This window comes from Megascapheus bottae, chromosome 2 (assembly GCF_031878675.1).
Source record: "Megascapheus bottae isolate mThoBot1 chromosome 2, mThoBot2.hap1, whole genome shotgun sequence".
Classification (NCBI taxonomy): Eukaryota; Metazoa; Chordata; class Mammalia; order Rodentia; family Geomyidae; genus Megascapheus; species Megascapheus bottae.
This window is the reverse complement of record NC_143510.1, coordinates 58,377,084-58,400,257: the sequence shown is the minus strand read 5'-3', so window position 1 is coordinate 58,400,257 and position 23,174 is coordinate 58,377,084. Positions and strand designations below refer to the sequence as shown.

The following is a 23,174-nucleotide window of genomic DNA, read 5'->3' as shown; positions in this document are numbered from 1 at the left end:
GGCTGTGAAACTTTGAATGCAAATGGAGTAAATATGACTTACTTAGCAGAATGAGGCATGGTGTCTAAGAGAATGGGTGATGAGATCAGACTGTCTGGGATTTGAACTACAACCAATACTGACCAGATGACTATCTACAGCCAATTTACTGGAATAAAAGTCTTATTTTCCCATTAGTAAAAATGGAGAAGAATAATAGCAACTTATTAAAGAGCAGTACACAGGACCTAAGCTCTTTATAGTGCCTAAAAAGCTAAGACCCTGAAAGCTCAAAACAGTCATCACAATCTATTTGTCTTGATTTTCTCTTCTCTCCTGTTTGGCCCACGCAGGTGGTTATCTGGACAAATATTATTGGGCACACGCATAATCTGTTCTTTTAAATAAATTCTTGTGACCTAACCTTCATGCAGCTTCTCTTGTGTGTGTGTGTTTTTAAATTTTCTTTTCCCTTCTCAGGGTGTCGGCCACTCTACAAAGGACTGTGTAAAATACCATGCCCAGCTCGAGACACTCGAGCCCTGCGACATTTGTCGGCAGCATCTGGGTACTTAAAAGAACAAAAAGAAATAAACAAAGTTTCTGGAGTCTGAACACTCCCTCATGTCTTTGGGAAAACCTTTTGCTTCCATTTCCTTTGAACCAGGAATTAGACAGGAGGCCTGATAGCCTTTGTGCGAGGATGGGGTGAGAGCAAGCATAGGTAATGGGTACTGAAAGCCTCCAGGCAAAAAACCAGAGCCCTGAATTCCCACTCAGGTGGGGTATTTCAGCGCACACACACACTTTTTCTTCAAGTACCACCCAATATGCAGGAACCCTATCCTCAGGGCAAAGCACAGATACTACCTAGGACCAAGGGAACTCTTTTTTTCTTTTTAATTTAATTTAATTTAATTTGTCAGCGTGATGTACCAAGGGGTTACAGTTACATAGTAAGGTCCTGAGCACATTTCTAGTGGAACGTGGTTCCCCCTTCCCCTATTTTTCTCCCATGTTCCCTCCCCCCGCCCCACCCCCAAGTTGTGAAGTTCATTTCCAACTATGATAGTCTTGTGATTTCTGCTGTGCCGTGTGTTCACCCTTGGTCCTTTTCCAAGGGAAGTCTTCCAGGCCCGCTGGGCTCTCAGGAAGACAGAGGCGTTGGCGGTCAAGTCCTGAGACCCTGTGTCCTGCGTTGGCGGGACCCTGGCCACCCCGGAGTCCCGGGTGGATTTTCAGTCCCCAGGCGCGCGCGCGCGCGGCAGAGCGGAGACGCTGGCGGGCGCAGCGCGAGAACCAGAGGCGCTGGGCGCGTCGTTCCTTAGCCCCGGGTGTGTGTGTGTGTGTGTGTGTGTGTGTGAGGCGGGCGGGGGGGGGGTACGGAGAAATAGGGGTGTCCTCATCACCATCGTCTTTAGCGCCCGACGGAGCCCAGCATGTTCTGTTCCCACACACCCACCCGCTCGGGCCTCGGGTCCCAGCCGGGAGAGGGAGCGTGGGTCCGGCGCGAAGGCGCTTCTCTCCCTGCAGTGCCCGCCATCGCACCAGCCCACCTGGCGCGGCGCGGAGAGCGCTCGCGTTCCCGGGCCCCACCGCGCCCCGCGCGTCCCCACAGCGCCCCCGGGTGGCCCCCGCGGCCGCGTCCCGCAGGTCTCCGCTCGGCCGGTGCGCCCGGCGCTCGCCGCAGCCCTTCCCGCCGGGGCTGTACGGGACCCCGACCGCGGGAGGGGAAGGGGGGGCGGAGGAGGCTCGGCAATCCCCGGCCTCGCCATTCCCGCCCTGAGCCCCCTCCACCGGCGCTGCCCGCGTCTGCAGCACGCCCCCTTCCTCCCCCTCCTTTCCCTCCCTCCTCCCGCTCCCTCCTCCTCCTCCGGAATCCCAGGCTCCCTCGCACGCACCCACCCGAGGTAGAGGCTCGCACGTCCCGCCGCCCGAGTGCGATCTGCTCCCAGCTCCCGGCACGGGACTTGGAGAGGCGAGGCCCCAGGAGTCTGCACCCCACCCCTACCCCCACCCCCGGCCATGGGCCCCACAGGCGCCTTCCCCGCAGCGGCGGCCGTCCTGCTGTGCAGCATCCTCCCCGGCCTCCTGCGGCTGCGGGCGGGCGCCGCGCCGGCCCCCGAGCCCGAGAGCCTGTACCTGTGGATCGACGCGCGCCAGGCCCGCGCGCTCATAGGTAAGCCCCGCGGCCCCGCCGGCCTCTCCCCCGAGCTCGACCCCCGGGGGGACCCGGCTTCCAAGTTCAACGTCCCCGGGCGATTGCCAGCCCGCCCTTTTCATTTGGGGTCGGGAAACGTGTGAAGTTCTCACTCATGGAAAAAGATAAAGAAACCCAACTTCTCCAAGCCGCTGAACTCCTGGTGTGTGTGTGTGTGTGTGTGTGTGTGTGTGTGTGTGTGTGTGTGTGTGTGTGTGTGCGCGCGGGCACGCGCGCGCGTGTATGTATGTGTGTATGTTCCTGAGCACAAGTGTCTGTTAACATCATTCTTATCCGTATTGGGAGGAAAGGGACCCGGACAGGTGCTCTGAGAAAAGAAGGGATCTCTTAGGAATTCTTTCCGTGGTCTTCTTCTCCTTCCTTCTTTTTCTTTTCTTCTTCTTCTTTCTCCTTCTCCCTTTCTTCCTTCCTCTCTTCTTCCTTTCTTTCTTCTCTTCTTCCTCCTCCTTCTTCCTCTTCCTCTTTTTCCGTGTTTTTTTTTTTATTCACTTCTTGCTCCACGCGAAAACTTCTATTTTGGAATATTTCAAGTCCGCCTGGCTTGATGGTTTTGTTTATGATTTTAAAACAGGGTTTGAAGAAGATATCCTGATTGTTTCCGAGGGGAAAATGGCACCCTTTACACATGACTTCAGAAAAGCACAACAGAGAATGCCTGCAATTCCTGTCAATATCCACTCCATGAATTTTACCTGGCAAGCTGCAGGGCAGGTAAGCTGTGCTCACAGGAGAGTGGGGGAAAGTATCCCTTCAGATTTCTCTTTACTGCTTAATGACAAATAGAAATAATAGTGCATAGTGTATAGTGTGATGAATTTACAGTTTTCAAGAGTAACTTATCCCTTGGTTATCAAGACAGTCAAGAATCAGTTTTGAAGTAAAGTTGTCACATAAGCCAAGCACCAGTGGCTCACATCTGTAATCCTAGCTACTCAGGAGGCTGATATCTGAGGATCCTGGTTTGAAAGCAGCCTGGGCAGGAAAGTCCACCAGATTCTCATCTCCAGTTTACCACCTGAAATGCTAATAGTGGAATTTGCCTCAAGTATAGAGAGCTAGCCTTGAGGGAAGAAGCTAAGGGACAGGGCATAGACCCTGAATTCAAGCCCCAGGACAGTTACAAAGATAAAAAGTTATCACATAAATGATTCTCAACAGAGAAGGGTAAGCAATGGCCTAAGATCACTTGCTTTTTGATAAGACTAAGTGTCTTGAGGTTGTTGAAAATATAAATATCTTAAATACCAATAATACTGTTTTTTCATATTAACACTTAACATAGTGTTTAGAACTCTTTTCCCAGAGTACCTACTAATTGACATTATCTATATTTTATAGCAAATTTTTAAAGTCTATAAGTATTTTTGATATCATAATCACCATATGTTGAATGTTATCCAATGGAACATGGTTGCTATTTATTCCTGATAGGTCATAGACTATTATATTCAATGTCTATGTCATATTCAAATGCTATATAATATAATGTAGCTTGCTGATGTTTTAAGTTACCATTTAAAATGCTTTCCTGGGCCGGGAGTTTGGTCTAGTGGTTAAAGTGCTTGCCTAGCATGCATGAAGACCCGGGTTCAATTCCTCGGTACCACATACATAGAAAAAAGCCGGAAGTGGTGCTGAGGCTCAAGTGGTAAAGCTCTAGCCTTGAGAAAGTCCAAGGACAGTGCTCAGGCTCTGAGCTCAAGCCCAGGACTGGCAAAAAAAAAAAAGCTTTCCCACCCAACTACTCAGGAGGCTGAGATCTGACGATCTCAGTTCAGAGCCAGCTGGGGCACTAAAGACCGTGATACTCTAATCTCCAACTAACCACTAGAAAACTGGAAGTGGCTCAAGGGGTAGGGCGGTAGCTTTGAATAAAAGAGTTCTGGGACAGCACCCAGGCTCAGAGTTCAAGCCCCATGACTGACAAAAAAGCAAAACCAAAAACAACGCTTTTCTATGGAACATGACAACCACCATCTATTTTTAGACAGGATTCCTCCCATTCCTTACCACATGAGCATATTTTGTGTGTTACCTTTATATATTTTTTTTCAAGAAGTTGTACAAATGAGTTTCAATTCAACATATAATTCACAAATACAGTACATCACTCCTTCCATCCATCCATCTTCATGATCTCTCTAAACTCCTCCTATATGTTTTCAGGATAATATAAGTGGCCTCTTATTTTGAAAAAAAAAATAAAAGAGAACAAAATATTTATGTGAGTTTAGCTTTCATGGTGCAATTGAAGAATAGATCCAAGAAGACAAATGGTAAGTAATAAATTTCTTTGGCTCATTAGTTGGTAAAAATGTGTCCACTGTGAAAATCATTATAATTTATAATTAATGTCACATTTTCAGGGTTTTTCTTTAGTTTTTAACTACTGAGATGGCTACTTTCAACAAGAATGTGATCAAGAAAACACTTTATAAAAAGTAACTATTTGAAGTTGAGAAACCCCATTGTTTCCCACTAATTGCTTGTTATGGCACAGGCATGACCATTTTAGCTCTGTCCTTACCCCCCCCTTTATTTGTTCTCCCTCTCTCTTACTCACTCTCTTTAACATTCTCCTCTGAAATAGATCAAATCCAGACCCCTCAATGCTTCCATTGCTCTGTGGTTTTAAAAAAATGATGTTTTGAATAAAACATGGTGTTTGGGATCCACTGAAATTCTTGACAGAAAGTACATAAATTCAAATACACCATTGTGCAGACGAGCCACTGAGGCTTCTGTGTGAGGTCCTTTCCACAGGTACTTTATGAACAATTAAGTCTGGAATATTGTGTAACTGGTAATAAGTCAATGGGTGGCTATTTTATGATCTCTTTTTCTTTTCATCTGAATCTTTACTTGTGGTGGACCACTTATTAGATGAATGAATAATACTGTAGTTTTAATAAAGTGTTTTGACCAAATACTCATGACCTTTCAGAAGCATCTGAAGGAAGCTTGGGTTGGACCTCCCTCCCAGCTAAAAGAATTTGGTAGTTGTTAGAGATTGAAAATAGAAGTAACTCTACTTTACGTCTCCCCCCCCCCTCCGTCTCTTTTGCATATGAGTTTGCCTCCTAAAGAATGGAACTTGGAGCAAAGGCTTCCATTCTATTCTATCTTCCTTATTGCTTTATAACCTCAAGCATGTTTACAGATATTGATACATTGTTGAGTACAAAATGATGTGGCATATCAAACATTCTCAGAAATGTGCCTTGTCTGGGATTAGCGAAAATATTGGGACTGTACAGGATTAGAGAAAATAGTGGGACTGGAGTAAAAATGAAGCTTTTAGTGTTTCATCCATATGAATTATCATCTCATTAGACAGGACAAGCTTAGCAGCTCCATTAAGTCCCCCCCCCCTTTTTTTTGCCAATTCTGGGTCTTGAACTCAGGGCCTAAACACTGTTCCTGAGCTTCTATTGCTTAAGGCTAGTGATTTACTGCTTAAGCCACAGCACTACTTTTGGCTTTTTCTGTGTATGTGGTACTGAGGAATTGAACCAAGAGCTTTATGCATGCTAGGTAAGCACTCTACCACTAAGCTGCATTCCCAGCCTAGTTCCCTTGTTCTTTTCATGTTCAGTCTACGTGGAGAGGTAATCCCAGGTAACAACATGAAATTTGATGTCTATTTTTCTTCCAGGAGAAAGTAGAAGTGGGGAATTGGGTAAAATCTATACGATAACAAACAGCAATATGTTTTTAAATCTTATTTAAATATGACTCACTTTACTCACTAAAATTATGGGATTTTAGCACTGTAAGGTTTGAAATGCCAGGAAATTTTGAAGATGGGAAAAATAATGACTTCAATACCAATTAAGTATTTTGAAAAGCACCTGTGCCTAAAGCCAAACCACATCAAAACATTAACATGGAAAATGAAAAGTTTATTCCATTACCTACTTATTTCATCTGAATGATATTAAACACCCAAGTGCTTCAACAATGCATCACCAAAGCACATATCAGATTAAAGGCATTTTATATTTTAGTGGTTGAGCAGCATATGAACAACATTAAAATAACTTTAGGATTAAAGATGTTGTAGCAGCTAAGGTGTTATCTACTTCCAATAAATTATTAGTCCGGTAGCCCAAACTGTGCTGGAGGCCATTTGAAATATACCTTCTGGTCTACTTCAGACAAGTGCAAATAGAATTTACAATAAGATTTACTCTCTTGCCTCAAGCTGGGCAATCTTTTGTTGTTGTTGTTGTTGGTCATGGGGCTTGAAATCTGGGCCTGGGCACTGTCCTTGAGCTCTTCAACTCAAGGCTAGTGCTCTACTACTTTAAGCTACAGTGTCACTTCCATTTTTTTTTCTGGTGGTTAATTGGAGACAAGAGTCTTATGGATTTTCCTCCTCAGGCTGGCTTTGAACCTTGATTGTCAGATCTCATCCCTCCTGAGTAGGTAGGATTACAGCAACTTGTCTAGGCAAATTTTTTGGAAATGGTTTCAGTATGCAAAAAATTATGAAATCACACAGATTGCTGTGCCAATTTGATCTGGGTAGGACATAGTCTAAGGAAATAACCTTGAAAGTAAATAGATTGAGGCTCAAGAAAGTTCTTCATCATGCAGTTTATATAAATGAATATAGCAACACAACTTATAGCTCCAGCAATAATAGCAAATAATCACAAGGATATTTTAAGACATCCCTTTGAAATGTTCATGACAAATCGAATAGTCTGTCATATGGTATATTCTGTTTCAGTCCATTAGAAAATCATCTGGCAGGCATAAGCAAAATTATCTGATCAACATCTGATCCTCCAATGTATAAATACTCCTTCCACCTACATCTGTTGCATTCTGTCTATGAGTGTGAATTGATTTGTCACTTGAAAGATCACTGTCATACACATTAAATGTATATAACAAGTTACATGAGTCAAAATTGTATGATGTTCTGTATTATTAAACATACTCTCAATATTTGTCATTTTATATCGCATATCATTTGACACAGTAGTAGAAAAATTGGTTTTCTTGGATGATCAGATCTAGGAAGACCAAAGACAGGGCACTGTCCTTTAGCTTTTTTGCTCAAGGCTGATGCTCTACCACTTAGGTCCACTTCTGGCTTTTAGTTGTTAATTGGAGATGAAAATTTCACAATCATCCCTGCCCAGGCTCGATTTGAACTGTATTCTCTGATCTCAGCTTCTCAAATAGCCAAAACTGGTGTGAGCTGTGGGTGCCTAGCTCACTAGTTCATTTGAAGGTTCTCAAAACCTTGCTGTAGGAGGCTTCCTTACTTGAAATTAGACTATTTGACTTTGCTGTCTTCCTGAAATTTCTTTGCTTTTGAAAAAAAATTATGGGCAGCTTTGCCATTGTTATATCTCCATGTAAATTACTCGAATTCTGCCATGCTTATTGTCAAGGCTTTTAGATGAGAGGAGTTTCTGCAATAGAGGCTTAGGCTAAAAAGGATATTTTTGGTAATTAAGGGCAAATACCCTTTATTATTGTATACAATTTTTAAATCATTGGTGGGATATGCCTTATTCTTTTTCCTTAAATCTGGCTCAGGCAAGGACCATTAGCAACCATTTTTGTTTCCCAAATTAGGCACTAATTAAACATTTTATTTGGAAAATAACACTCCCTAAAACCAATAGCTTTCAAGTAAAAATTTAACAAGAAGTTTTGTTAGACAAGTCTGAATTCTAACTTTAGGATACTACTGTTGATTTCCATATGAGCTAGTTTGTGTAAGGGCAAAGCATTTTATTTATGTCTTATACATAGATGGTTATTCATAAAGCTCATGTAAATTTGATCTTACAACTATAGTGTGTTCTATCACTTGCAGAAACATGCTGATACTATGACTGTAACTTTTTTTTTTTTTTTTTTTTGCCAGTCCTGGGCTTGAGCAGGGCCTGAGCACTGTCCTGGGGCTTTCTCAAGGCTAGGACTCTACCACTTGAACCTCAGCACCACTTCTGGCTTTTTTCTATGTATGTGGTACTGAGGAAATGAACCTGGGTCTTCATGCATGCTGGGCAAGCACTTTATCACTAGGCTAAACTCCGGGCCTGAGGCATGACTTTTAATGTTGACATTTTTTTTTAGGCAGTGGAGGTGGATTTATGCCGAGACAGCTGTACTAACTTTCCATCATCCTTTCCAGTCTCCCTGAGAAAGCCTGGGATTTCTGAGCTAGATGACAAGGGTTGGGGTAAATTGACAAGTATGGCATAGAAATTCTTTGATGAAGATAATTAACCAATACTCACTTCAAATCTACCACACTGATCTCTAAGCAATCTGTAGCTATCTGAACCAACAAGTCCAGATCTTAGAAAAAAGCTTTTTCTGAGATATAAAGTATAGAATTCTTTAAATCAGGGCCAGGAGTTTGGCCTAGTGGTAGAGTGCTTGCCTAGCATGCACGAAGACCCGGGTTCCATTCCTCGGTACCACATACATAGAAAAAAAGCCAGAAATAGTGCTGAGGCTCAAGTGGTAGAGTTCTAGCCTTGAGAAAGTCCAAGGATAGTGCTCAGGCCCTGAGCTCAAGCCCAGGACTGGCAAAAAAAAATTCTTTAAATCACTAGAAGTCAATGGTGCCACTTTATTCCTTTCAATTTCAAGATGCCTAAAAGCTAAGTTCAGAATTTTGCTGTGCATACAAGAAAGGAAGAGAAGAACTGTGTCTCCTGTCCTAGGAATGTGTATGCCGTAGGACTCTCAGAATGAAGTGCAGAAATTTGCTCCTTTTTTGCTTTTGCATATGACCCTAAAAATAAGAAATAGGCTGAGAATATAGTGTATAAAGTGCAAAACATAGTTATAAGTGAATTTATGATCCTTATTATCTCCCTATGTATTAAATAACAAAGCTTCTTGAATCTCAAAAACTGTCTGAAATAATAGCAATCATAGCAAAGTGTCACGTACAAAGAAAGCTTGAGAACATCGTCTGGAGAATGGTGTCTTTGTGAATGATTCCGGTCAGTACCATCTGAATTTAGCTTGAACGTGAGGAAACTGCCTTTGGAAAGAAAGGAAATATGAAACAGGCCTTTCCTCTTACAGCTGACTCCTGTGTTTGCTAATTTTTTTTTATTAAAAACAAAAAAGAACTGAATGGTTCCACTGACGTGTTTCTGTAATATCAGCGGAAGAATCCAATTCCATCATGATAATGCTTGTTTTCTCAATGTAGTGTTTGATGTGATGTAACCCTGGTCCTGTTACATTTTGGCTGAGGTTTGAAATCTCAAGTTTCCCATTGGACTAGTTGAGTTCCGAAGACCTGTATTGAAAACTTTCCTCTGCTTGCCACCCCACCTTACCTTCATTTCTCCTTTGTCAAAAAAAAAAAATCAAATACAAACAATTGTGGGTGAATTCTAACTTGAGAATATCCTCTCTGTCTTCAAAGGAACTGCCAAACACCCTTAAACACATCTTTCCAACCCCAAAGTTATGGTAATACTTATTATTATTCAAATCCCTTAATTGTTCTGTCCCAATTTTTTCATAATGGAGTTAATGATTGTTTGGGTAGTTACAGCTCAAGTGGTTTTCATATCTTTGCACTCCTGGGGTTTGCCATCGTACTGTAGTGTGGTTTTTTGTCACTGAATGAAGGAAATACCTTGTTTTCTGACCTCTGCTCCATGGTTTTAAAGAAGGAATGTGAATATGTTTACGTACTGTGGGCATTATATATATATGCGTATATATGTGTATATATATATACATATAAGGTACTCATATCAAAAGAAACAGCTTTAAAACTTTAATGTTTAGATTGTGTTCTACTGTGGTATTTTTGCATTGTGATGTTGTGGACAGGCCACTGGGGATCAAAGAATAATTTTGCAGAGAACCCATTTCATTGAGCCAAGCAGGCATGTGCCAGCCATCTGTTGTATTTGTTGATAGAAAACAGCAGTTCGTTTCTCAAAGTTTTGCCAGAAAAAAAAAAGCAGCTTTATTGCTTCAAGGAGATGAGTTACAAGGTACCTTGTAAGCCACATCTGGTTCTATGGCGATTTACATGGCATAAATGTAAACTCTGCCATATCTTCCTTCTATGGCGGTGTAAAAGCACATAAACAAACCCTTCACCCCTGTCCTCTCTGGTGATTCCAGACTTGAAATATAAACACAAGTATGTTAAATGGTTGTGGTGAAAGAGAAAAAAATGATATTCAATAAGGTATTTGGCTTTGCATTAAAGCCATTTAACTTACCTATCCTTGATAAATAAGAGGAATGTTTTCAAGGAAAAGCTTTGGAGATTAAAGAATTTGGTGTAAATAGCCTTTCTTCTATTGCTCATCAGATCATGACTTCTTTTGCTGTAATGATTTAGCCAACTTGCTAAAGTTACTTAGGAATAGCTTGATTATATTTCCCTGGACCCTGTGAGGATGAGAGCTTTTTCTTCCATGCAATATTTCTCTCTGACTCAAGCATTTAATCAACAAACACAATGAAGCAAAGAGGTACAAAGGTAAACTTTCTACCTACTACAAGGATACTAATAGCTCACATGAGGTTAGAAAGTACAGCGTTGGCTGAGAACACAAAGGAAGCAACTCTTTTTCTGCCAGGAACACTTCACTAAGCTCTCAGAGCAAGTGGTCTTTGAATTAATTCCCAAAGGATGAATCAGATCAGCCAGAGAGGAAAGTATTTTCCACATGGAGAGCTCACGGTGTTCAAATGTCTGGAGGTCTTATAACGGGGGTATTCTTTAAATAATCACAGGGACTTTAAACCTGATTTGGAAAGAAATACAGACCCATAGAAGGGTGTTGAGGTTAAACAATGAAGGAAGGGTCTGGAACAGAAGGGTATGAAGTAGGAACAACCCGAAGAAGTTTCTCTGTCATGTGCAATGGAGAGCATTCACTATTTTTATGTTTAACCAGGGTACATCTTTGGATGTGGTGGATAAATACCGGTGTCTCCATAGTTCTTAATACTGTATTACTAAGCTCTTGGAAGAATTTGTCATGATTTTTCTTTTTTCTGCTTCTTTTTTTTTTTTTTTTGTCATTGGGCTTAAATTCTAGGGACCTGGGTGCTGTCCCTGAGTTTTATTTGTTCAAGGTTAGGGCTATACCACTTGGAACCAGAGCTCCACTTCAGTTTTTTAAATTGGAGATGTGGGTCTCAAGGACTTTTCTGCCCAGGCTGCCTTGGAACTGTAATCCTTCCATTCAGCTCTCAACCTCCTGAGTAGCTAAGATTACAGGCATGAGCTACCAGCACCTCCTGCTCCTCCTCTTCGTCTTCCTCTTTTGATGATTAGGGCACATAGCTAGAAATAATCATGTAATTTTCTTGATGGCATGTAGACCTTTTGAATAAAACATAAAAAGAAACTTTTATAAAACTATACTAATTCAAAAAAAGAAGCTGAGCGTGATGCCTCAAGCTTGTGATCCTAGCTACTTAAGAAGGAGAGATCTCAGGAAATCATAGGTCAAAGCCAGTCCACACATTGAAAAAAAAAATGGACAGACTTCATTTCAACCAGTGGCTGAGCATGTTAGCATGTGCCGGTTACAGAGGAAGCACAGTGGCATGTACCTATAATGCCCAGAGACACAGGGAAGCACAAATATGAAGATTGCAGCCCAGGCCTAGAGCAAGACCTTACCTTGAAAGTAACCCCCATTCACAAAACAGCTGGAGGTATAGCTCAAATGGTAGAGTGCCTGTCCCTGAGTTCCATCCTCAGTACCACAGCCACTACTAACACATGGCATCTCTTTTTGTTTCCTATATCACCTTTGAAATAGCAACAAAGTCCAATGAAAATATAGAAATTAAGCTTGATGAGTGGCCCTTTTGATTTAAAGAATGAGAAGTTGAACATTGAATATATATTTATTTAAAATGCTTATTTAATAGGCTTGTTTCTATGTTTTCTTTATTAAATTCTATTTTGTTTAAAACTCTGACATCAGAGTTCTTACTCTTTTCCCCTGTTTTCCTCAAAGACATCTGGATGGTTATTTTTCTGTGCTCTTTTGTTCTTGTTAACTGTTTGTTGGCTGTACACTTTCTTCTTTTTGTGTTTTCATGAATGAAGGTGAGGAAAGAATCTTGGAGATTGTCAGACATCTTTTGAAACTCATTTGCCAGAGTAAAATCTTACAGGGAAGTCATGTGTCTTGGGTCTGGGTCAGAGTGACCAGTTAGGGGGTATGTGCTTTTTAGTAACAAGAGAATAGAGATAAAGATCATCTTTGCTTTTTGGTCAGAACTTAAATCTTACTGTTGGTATAAAACATGATCAACAGTCATTGGTTGACCCATACCTATAATCCTAGCTACTCTAGAAGCAGAGGAAGGAGGATATTGATGTAATACTGGTCCCTAGCAAAAGCAGAAAAATAAACTGATGTTACAAAGGCTGGAGGCATGAGTGGAAGATTTCTTCCAGAAACCAACATCCAGGCTGGGAATGTGGCTTAGAGGTAGAGTGCTTGCCTAGAATGCATGAAGCCCTGGGTTCAATTCCTTAGTACCACATGAGAAGAAAAAGCTGGAAGTGATGCTGTGGCTCAAATAGTAGTATTAGCCTTGAGCAAAAGAAGCTCAGAGACAATGCCCAGGCCTTGAGTTCAAGCCCTAGAACTTGCAAAAATCAAAGTGAAAACAAAAACAAAAAACCCAATAACATTTATCAGTGCTTACTATGTCCCAAGCCATGGAAATACAAATTTGTGTGGCCCTAACTTCCTTCGGGAAGCCATCATCTGGGGTGAAGACTGTGGTGTCAATAATAATAATAATAAGAGTCTAGCAAAAGGAGTAAATGGGAGCTGAAATTCAGCCACATTTCAGGTTTTATTCCCTGGCACCAAGTTGCCCCCACCCAGAAGAGAAACTTTTACTTGAGTGGAACAGAATTTCCTAGGAGTTACCTGTGGTTCCCATGAATGCTCTCAGGAAAGAGCTGTGAGAAAGAACGTAAGGCCAGAGAGTGTTGCCATTGCTTGGCTAAAGTCATAATTGTTTAGATAGCAAACAGGACCCTTGGGGATGTAGCACGTGAAGTGAGCCAGGAAAGATGTAGAGTAGGCAGAGAGTAACAAAGCAGGTAAGTCTGGGATATGGTAGCTATGCTGAACAGCCCACCAGGAGGTCCCAATGGAAAGTAACAGTTGAACAGTGGTGTTCAATGTTATGGGACAGGAATTGAAAATATGGATCTAAAAATTGAATTTAAGGAAAATGAAAACTATATATTAGGGCTGACTGGGGCTCCTAGACAATGGAGAATTGCTGAAAAGTAGATAATACTGTATTATGGGTACACTGATGACAGAGGATGATGATGTCATGCCTAAGGACAAGAAGCCAACTGAAATGCTACTTGAGAAACCCCCAAAACAAGAAAGGCCTGAAAGTAGCTAGCAGTGGACAGAGAGTGGGGGCAGGGGGAAAAGGAGATGACAGTCCTATCTGCAAAACTGACAAGACACATTAGACTGAGGTATTTATGGAAATGAGGTAATCAAAGAATACTATGATATAATTAGGTGGATTATTATATCTTGACTGAGGAAAATAATTACAGGAGCAAATGCAGAACACTGGATGTATTTTTCACCAGATGATGAAGTCTGATACTTTCAAAAATTGACTTCAAAACCAAGACATGGAGTAAAGAGTAGAAATACTGGTCTTGAAGAGATAATACTTCTTTTGAAAATCATTGATAATAATAATAATTATTATTATTATCTTTAAGTAGTTGCACAAAGAAGTTGCCAAGTTGCACAAAGAAGTTGCCATTTAACAAAATGGCATATGAATACAGTGCCTCTCGATTGATGTCACCCCTTCCAACATTGTCACCCACACCTCCTGTTTACCCTTTCCCTTACTGTTCTTAATTTTGTAGGATATACATTAAATTCTTGACTGCATTCTCTCTTTCTTCATTTCTCTACCCTTTCCTATTGTCCCTACCTCATCCCTGTCAAGTACCTGCTTCCTGGAGTTTACTTTGTTGAATCTGCCTTTGCTGCTCTGAGGAATCACATTATGTGAGATCTCCCTTGAATCTACCCTATTTCAGTTAATACTTGCATACCACCCAATATATTTACTTATAATTTTATAAGTTAACTCTAGCTTTTACATATTAGGGAAAGCACGCATCCTTGGTCTCTCTGAGCCTGACTTACTTCATTTGACATATTTTTCCTCCCAGATCTTTCTTTTTTTTAAATTTTTTATTGTAATTAATAAAAGGGTTACATGATATTTGCCAGATAGAAGGTGCATTAATTCACATACATTGATACCCTTTCAGATCTTTCTTTTATTTATTTATTTACAAACAAGAATGACATCATTCTTTCTAATGGATGAGTAAGATTCCATTGTGTGTGAATAATATATATATATATATATATATACATACCATATTTTCTTGATCCATTCATCCATGGAGGGTCATCTGGGCTGATTCCATGCTTTGGCTATAACGCGTAGTGCTGCAGTGAACATGATTGCACTGTGACTTTACAGCACTCTTTTGTTCTCTCTTCCTCTTTCTATCTGTTGAGCTCAGTTCAGTGTTTATTAATTTTCTACCTAACAGCAAGGCTTATGCTGAACTCTAAAAAAAAATGTAAGTTGGATATAAAACTTGTTTTCAGAGAATCATAACCCAGGGTGGAAATAGATATGACATAAAATAACAATACAATTTTGAACATTTTATAGTCTCAATATGGAGAAAGTACTGCAGAAGTACTGAAAAGGAGATGGGAGAGGGGGAGGAAATTATCTGTATAGCATTCTTAGTGCTCTTCATTGTGTACCCTAGTACCCCATAAAAATTCAATAAGTACACTTAGAAGTGTTGCTCTAAGCCAGGCACTGGTAGCATATGCCTATAATCGTAGCTATGCAGGAGGCTGAGAGCTGAGGATTGTGGTTCAAAGCCAGCCTAGGCATGAAGTCTGTGAGACTCTTATCTCCAATTAACCACCAGAAAACTGGAAGTGATTCTATGGCTTAAGTGGTAGAGCGACAGCCTTAAGCTGAAGAGGTCAGGGACAGCACCCAGGCCCAGAGTTCAAGCCCCAAGACTGACCAAAAAAAAAAAAAGCTCTATTTGATTTCATAACTTGTACATACTTGAACTATTGAGTGAATTTTACTTTACATTTGCCATCAAAATTTGGAGGTGGATATGATAAATATCGCTCACTAATTTATTGAAGGTGACTAAATCAACTCATCTAGGCAAAAGCAAATCTGTAGGAGAAGATCAAGCTGAATAAAATTACATTGCAAGGCTTGCTATCATACCTTGTTTCCAGGATGATTTCACTATCAGTCATGGATATGCCAGAGGGAATCTGCAGCCAAAGTCAAAGTCCATGTGGGATAACTCACACTTAAGATAATACCAGATGCATTCCCTATAGACTTTTAGAATGATCTGGTACTCTTGAGTACTGAGTGAGGCTATGTGATTCCCCACACTTAAGAGTTCCATTAATATTCTTGTTTCTAACTAGAACTTGATTAGGATTGGAGTATTTTATGCTGTCAGTTACAGCAATAGCCAGCAGGTGGCAATGTAAAAGTTACTTCTTTGGGAGATTTTCCACCTAACCATTTATGAAGTTTCCAATGCCATGTGTCTAACAGACCCAGATGGCAATTGTAATCTTTATGGTACTCATTTCAATGGCCCATTAACATACTTAGTGGGCTGGAAGATAAACTTCTTCAACTTCAGAGTCCTGATAGCATCCAAACTCATGATATACTCAAGAACTCAAGGCCAGTAAAATATGAATGATTTCGTTACATACTGATTATATATTTCTCACTTTTAAACAACTGCTCCAGTTCAGATAGTAATCAAGTTTAGGGTTACCTTTCCATGTACATCTGATATATTTATTTTTTGCTTTCTTTCACTCTATAATTAGAGGATGCAGAAAAGCCGAGTTTATCCAGTTCCCTGAGTTTACTTTTTCACCCACGTGTCTATGCATTGTGGTCTCAGCCTCTGATTGATCCTATCTAGTTGCAGGGGACTAATGACAGCAGGGTTTTAGAAGTATTCTTATTGTGTTAATCATAGATAGCTCTTTATAAGGAAGCACAATCTGTCTTCCCAGTGTAAGCTGAGTATTACCAGACTCCATTTGTCTAGTTTTATGTGAGCACTATCCTACTTACATTTAAGGCCTCAGGCTTGCTGACTGTTCTGCAGCTCATATAAAGCCTCTGTGTCGTTTATTCCTTTTCGTTCCCTAGCCAACATCAGCTAATTCTGAGTTCTTAGAAGGGCTCCACAGAGCCATCCTGGATGGAGATAGTTGGATTGCCATGTGCTGCCACAGTTCTCCTATTGAGGGGATATCGCTCAGGTCTGTGCAGTCGACAAGTGCTCTGTAAGCTGTCACCATGTCAGCACTGATGGGGTCAAGTTGGGCTGTAAGCCACAGGCCTTAGGACAACATTGCGACTTGAGGTTCAGGACATGATCCCATAGACATCAGGCCCCAACTATAGGGTTAGGCCTTCCAATCTGTTAGTACAAAGGCTGACATTTGCTCCCCTTATCTGCCAAGCAACTGCATAGGCAAGCTGCTCATCCTGTGAGTGCCACGGACAACCAGTGACACAGCTGAACCCCAAAGCCCAACTGAGGCTCCTACTGGTCACATTTGAGATTCTTGGCCCCCAGCCTTCTCTTTGTTCTCCGAAGCCAGAGAACAGAGTCTTTGTGGAAACTAGACCATATGATCCCCTTTCAATCATCTTTAATGCCAAACATCTTAATTTCTTTAACAATTTTACATTTCTTCAAATTTGACCCCCAAATACTTACTGAAATTATAGAAGTCTCACACATGGAGCCTACTGGTATTCTTTTTATATTATTATTATTGTTGCTATTATTACTGGAGGAACTGAGATTTTGAACTCAGGGCCTTATACGAACGAGGTAGTTTCTTTACTGCTGAACCATGCCTCCAATCCTTTCATTGTTGCACTGGAAATTTTGAGATAGTTTTGCTTTGTATCTGGGGAAAATATGATCCTCCTGTTGTTACATTTTCTGCCATATCTGGAATAGCAGGTGTAGACCACTGTGTCCAGGTCATCTTCATGCTTCCTCAGCCTCGAACCTAGCTTGTGGCAGGTACAAGCCACTAAAGCCAGCTACTGGTTAAAAAGGGAATCTGGTAAACTTTTTGCCAGGCTGGCCTCTTACAGCACCTGATTTCAGCATCTCAAACCTGTAGGATTAGAGGCATAAGCCCCACTATACCTATCTCCAAATTGGTTTTTCTAAGGAAGTTTAATTTGCAGAGATAGTAAATTATCTGAACCAAGGTCTAGTTCAGATGCCAGATAGAACTAACAAAAACCTACTTAGTTTCAGGTTGGATCTTTCCCAGAGTTCAAGCATTCAACACACTTGGTTTATTGGATACCTGCAAGGTTGATTTGAGAGTTGTTATTACTTATTCTAGGATATCTCAGCATCATGAACTCAAGAAGGGTAGGTAATTGGCATAGCTCCCATGAACTGAAGTAAGGGATAGTTTATTGTTTTGTTAACAGGAGCACATACATTTATACTACAAATATTAGCTTAAAACATACTTTTTTTCTTATTTTATTGTTTTTATTATTGAGGTAATGTATAGAGGGGTTACAATTACATTCGCCAGAGAGAAGGTGCATTACTTCTTACACAGTGATACCTTCTCATGATTTTGTCTCCATTTCCCTCCCAACCCCTCCCAGTCATCTTGTTTTCCCCCCTTCCCTTTCCTATTTCAAATAAACAAATAAATGTATATACAATATACCAGGTAACAAAGTCAGATACAATAACAATATGAGATTAACCAAAGGGCAACAAAGGAGAAGAGAAATAACATAGTACATTAAGAACAACAATCACTCAAGATAAAGGATCCTAGGGATCCTTTCATTTAGTCTCATCCTATATGATCTTATGTATCTAGAATCTGCACTATTGTGATCCTCTGGTAGGAGAGTCCTAGATGGCATCACATTAATTCTTAAGCTCTAAATAACTTCAGTCCACTAGGACAGTATTTCTCCAAGTATTTGGATCATGATCACAATAACAAATATATTATTATCAAATTATATTTAATTATGTAAAGAAAATAATTTAAAAACTTACCATTTAGCCATTTTAAGGAGACAGCTTGATAGTTTTGACTGTATTCACATTGTTGTACAAGAGATTTCCTACTTCCTATTAAGGAAAACTAAACTGCTATATTCATCAAACAATAACTCCTTTACCAGAGGTTCATTTTTTTTCTGTCACAGCCTAATACACACACACATACCACCACCACCACCACCACCACACCATGGATAGAAACATTTCATGAGCCAAATACTACCTGTCTTACTATATGGAACACCTTCACCTATTCAATTATTTATACAATCCTGTCATTCTACTTTATTCTGTTCTGTCTTTTATCCTAGTCTTTCTGTAATTCCATTTGATTCTATTCTTCTATTTTATTCTTAGAAATGCTGGTGAAGTCCTACTGACTTAATTCAGTATCCTTTAGTTGGTTTTCTAAATGTAGTTGAAAACATTGTGGAATGTAGACAAGACTATGAATAGCTATGTGACAGAACAAAGACAAGTTGGAGGCACATGCAGAGGCAGGAAGAGGGAGAGTATTGCATCAGGGAAATCAGAAACTGTCTATTAGATGGAGGTTGTTGTTAGAAATAGGCCTCAAAATCTCTTTGAGATTTGACCTAGGGCAGGGTACAGCGGGATGAGGTGTATGGATAAAAGGAGGATATAGTAGGCAATTAGTATGTTAGTACTGCCTCTAATTCATTAATCTGTAGTTGTACCTACCTTTTATTTGTTGGCCATCTTGCTTGAACTCAGAGATGGTGCTGTCTCTGAGCCCTTTTGCTTAAAGCTAGTTCTTTACCACTTTAACCCACAGCACCACTTGTGATTTTCTGGTGGTTAACTGGAGATAAGAATCTCAAGGACTTTCCTGCCTGGGCTGGCTCATTTCCTGCCATTCTCAGATCTCAGTCACCTGAGTTGCTAGTATTACAGATATGATTAAAACATACTTTTATTAATATGATTCAGTGAAGTTCATTCAGCCATCCATACTGTATGTACTTTTGAATGCAACCTTGCTTTGGGGTAACTTTAAATGGCTAAATGTAGGGTGAATTGATTATTTGCATGAGTAGTCCTTGGCCCAAAGAAAAATAATTACATGGCTTTCTTGAATGATATTTAACTGTGGAAAGTTGTATGGCCAATATTAAACAATGCAAGTTAAGAGAGGTGATGGAATCTACCCTTTCGGATGGGATCGAGGGTCAGAACTAAGGCAGGACAATGAGGGTAATCAGCATGCTAGAGGATGAGTGCCTCTGTAAAGCTATCCCCACAGGGCCCAGCTTAGCTTCCCTCTAGTTCATGCCCTAAGCACACTGGTTTGGTGGTTAATTTTGTCAGTTTGGCTGAGCCATAGGGTGCCGAGACATTTGGTCAAATTCAGTGGTGGGTACATACCTGTGAAGATGTTTTTGGATGATATTAACATTTAGGTTAACAGACTGAACAAAGCATCCTCATGTGACTGAGCCTCATCTAACCAGTTGATGGCCTGAATAGAAAAAAGAGATTGGCCCTCCCGTGAGTAAAAAGAAATTTTTGTTGCCTTGCTATCTTCACACTGAAACACCATTCCTTCCTGAATCACCAATCCACTCGGCATCCCAACTATACTATGGGCTCCTCTGGGACTCCAGCTTGACAACTATAGATCTTAGGATTTGTCAGTTTCCAAAAGCATGTAAGCCAATTGCTTATCATCTCTTTGTGGGTGTGGGTGTCTGTTGGTCTGTGTTTCTCTGTTTCTTTTCCCACCCTGTTGCACAATTTCTCTGACCAGTATACCATCCAAACACAGCAGCACAGGCTAAATCTTTAGATACTTAAACTCTTGGGGCTTCAGGTTCTTCAAGTACTTCAAGGAAAGCATTAATTTACCATTTACAGTGGAGGCAAAATGCAGTTGCATAATATGTACAAAGTACTTGACACACAGTAGACACTGAAAAAGTGGGGTCTTTTCTTCTCTCTGTATTAATGAGCTGTTAGTGCTAGGTGGGAGTCATGAGGCCAAGAAAGATGGTCTGCCAGATCCCAAGCTGGGAGTGTGCTGGCAAGATGCCCAGATTCCAGCAGAAGTGAATGGCATCCCACTCTCTGAACTCAGTGTCACACTGAGCTGGCCTCGAGAGGTCTGGCTTCCCGCCTGGCTCCCACACCCGCTATCTGGGACCTCAGACAAGTATTTTACTTTATTTCTCATCTGTAAAATGTGGGATTTTTTTTAATGACTGATTATTGCTCATCATTTCCGCCTTTGTTTTGTTTTGTGTTTGAATTCAGATCAGAGTAGAAAAAGCAGTTCTGACAATATGATTCCTTTTCAAGAATAATAAAGCAGCTTTTAAGTACCATTAACATTTCAAAATACTGTTTGCCTGAATAATCATAATAAAACCTACTATACTTTACTAATTTTTTTATTACATTGGTTCCAGTCCATGCAACCTACCCAATAAGCTTGACAGAGTTGAACTCTAAGATAAAAAGGCAAGAGAGCTCTACTATTAATATATCCTTTCCCTTTAAGACTGTTCTCAAATGGCAGGCCTTTCTAGATATTCATGCTTAGTCCTGATTTGGCTGTTTGTAGAGAACTGAGAAATGAATCTGTGATTTGTCTCCCTGGTAAAAATAAAGGTTTTTGTGTTACTAGCTGTCTTTGTAGTAACTATAACTTGCGAAACCCATTAGTCACTCAGGAACACGAACTGGCCTTTATTAGTGTACCATTCTTCATTTCCTGTTCATAAATGATTCTTTTTTTATGAATCCTGACAGTTTTATTTTTTCCATTACTTGTTTTCCACTGTAAACTAGTATACTCTCTAAAACCTTTTGGAAAAATATAGGAAAGGAGAAAGATTGGGAAAAGAGAAGTTATATATGGTCAGCTCACCTAATAGGCAAATGTTAATACATTGATGTTTTTCCACTTGATATTCTTCTAGTAAAGTAACAGATTTTTTTCCTTTTGTTGTTTTCTTAAAAGCAGTCGAAGATTTTTCATGTTAGTACATATACTGTATGCTTAATTTTTAATACATAAAATTCTGTGTATTTAAACATTCTCTTAGATTATGTCTAACTTTTCACAATTGTAACACTGTGAAGAGCAATTTGATATATAAAAATGTTTCCATATTAGGATTACTTCCTTAGAACAGAGTTCCAGACATGGAATTTCTGACTCAAAATGCCAGATCATGCCAGATGTTGGTGGTTCATATCTATAATCCCATTTTAGCTACAAGACTGAGCTGTGGAAGACTGTGGTTTGAAGCCAGTGCAGGCAGAAAAATCTGAGAGATTCCATCTCAAAAAAAAAAAACCCCAGCAAAATGTGTGACAGAGTGCCAATCAAACAAGTCAAGCAAGCATAAGAGCTTGAGTTCAAGCTCTGATTTTTTTTAAAAAGCCAGAAGATTGTACAAGCTTTTGCCATGTTATTACTGAATGACATATAATGGCTACCCCATATTTCTAGCAGAATGACCATTTTAGTATGCCTTTGTGGCCTTAAAAATACTCTGAATAAAACCAGCCACTGAGATCTCACATTGACAATTCTAGATGTCCAGGAGACTGAGATGTGAGGATCCTGGCCCCAAAAGTCAGTGTGGTCAGAAAAGTTTGTGAGACTTCTATCTCCAATTCACCACCAAAGCATCAGAAGTTGTGGGGTGGCTCAAGTGGCAGATCCTTGGGGAAAAAAGCCAAACAAGAGCATGAGACCCTGAGTTCAAGCCTCAGTACTGGTGTACACACAGGTATGCATGCACACACACACACACACACACACACACACATGCTTAGATGCACGAACACACAGTTTTCCAAGTGGTACTGATGTAGGATTTGTGCCTACATTTTTGTTTAGTTATGCCAAGCTTAAGTCAGTGGGAATTCTATTGAGAAGTGAAAAAGAAAGAAGACCAGTATCTGATGGGTGATTCTTTTTCTAGGAGTCTGTGAAGGTGCCTCAAGGTAAGAGGCGTGGCATAGAGATGATTACTGATTGTGGCCCAGGACTCATCTGACAAGTACCACATTATATATTATATTTTTCTACAAATTATATTCTACTTCTACCAATAGAAGGCTTCTAAAGAATTCATTGTGTTCTAAAAACAAAACAGCTCATTTCTTTTGAGCATGGCAGTACAGCACATTCTGTACTGATTTTAATGGATATGAGTGAACACTTAATCTGACTCTTCTGATATTTCATATTTACCTAAATACACTGGTCTATAAATACTTTGAAACAATACTAATTGGAATTTTTGTATATTGGCCTTCTACATGTGTGTGTCCTCGTGTGCATGCATGAGTATGTGTGTGCATGCATGAGTACGTGTGTGCATGCATGAGTACGTGTGTGCATGTGTATGAGTGTGTGTGTGTGTGTTTGTGTGTTCTGCTGCCATTCTAGGGTATTATTTCCTCACTAGTCACAGAGAGAAACAGTGTGGCACCAGAAAATAGACCATCCTCAGAATTCAGACTGTCTTGTCTTCAGTGCTACAATGTAGCCCTTTGAAAGAGCAGCAGTGGCATATTTACTATAGCTTGTCAAAGGAGGAAAACTGGTGAGGAAAAAATAGGACTGGTGTGTATAGCCTGATATGTTTAGGCCCTGGGCTCAGTTCCCAAGTAGTCCCTCCACCCCACCACATACACACCTTAAAAATAAAAAGAAGTGACCCATCAGAGCTCCAAGAACTGTATACTCAAGAGAAAAAAAGAATAAATATAGGAGAATCTTTAGAGAAT

The 23,174-nt window shown here is 40.4% G+C and overlaps 1 protein-coding gene across 1 annotated transcript in view; it reads left to right on the top strand.

Annotated features, from left to right (window-relative positions):
- The first annotated feature begins 2,004 nt into the window (after positions 1-2,004).
- Positions 2,005-23,174, top strand: part of Wif1 (Wnt inhibitory factor 1) — a 65,141-nt gene continuing 43,971 nt past the window's right edge. The window contains exons 1-2 of the mRNA XM_090353622.1: positions 2,005-2,158; positions 2,772-2,911. Coding sequence (XP_090209748.1) covers positions 2,005-2,158; positions 2,772-2,911 — 294 coding nt within the window. The remainder of the gene's footprint in view (positions 2,159-2,771; positions 2,912-23,174) is intronic.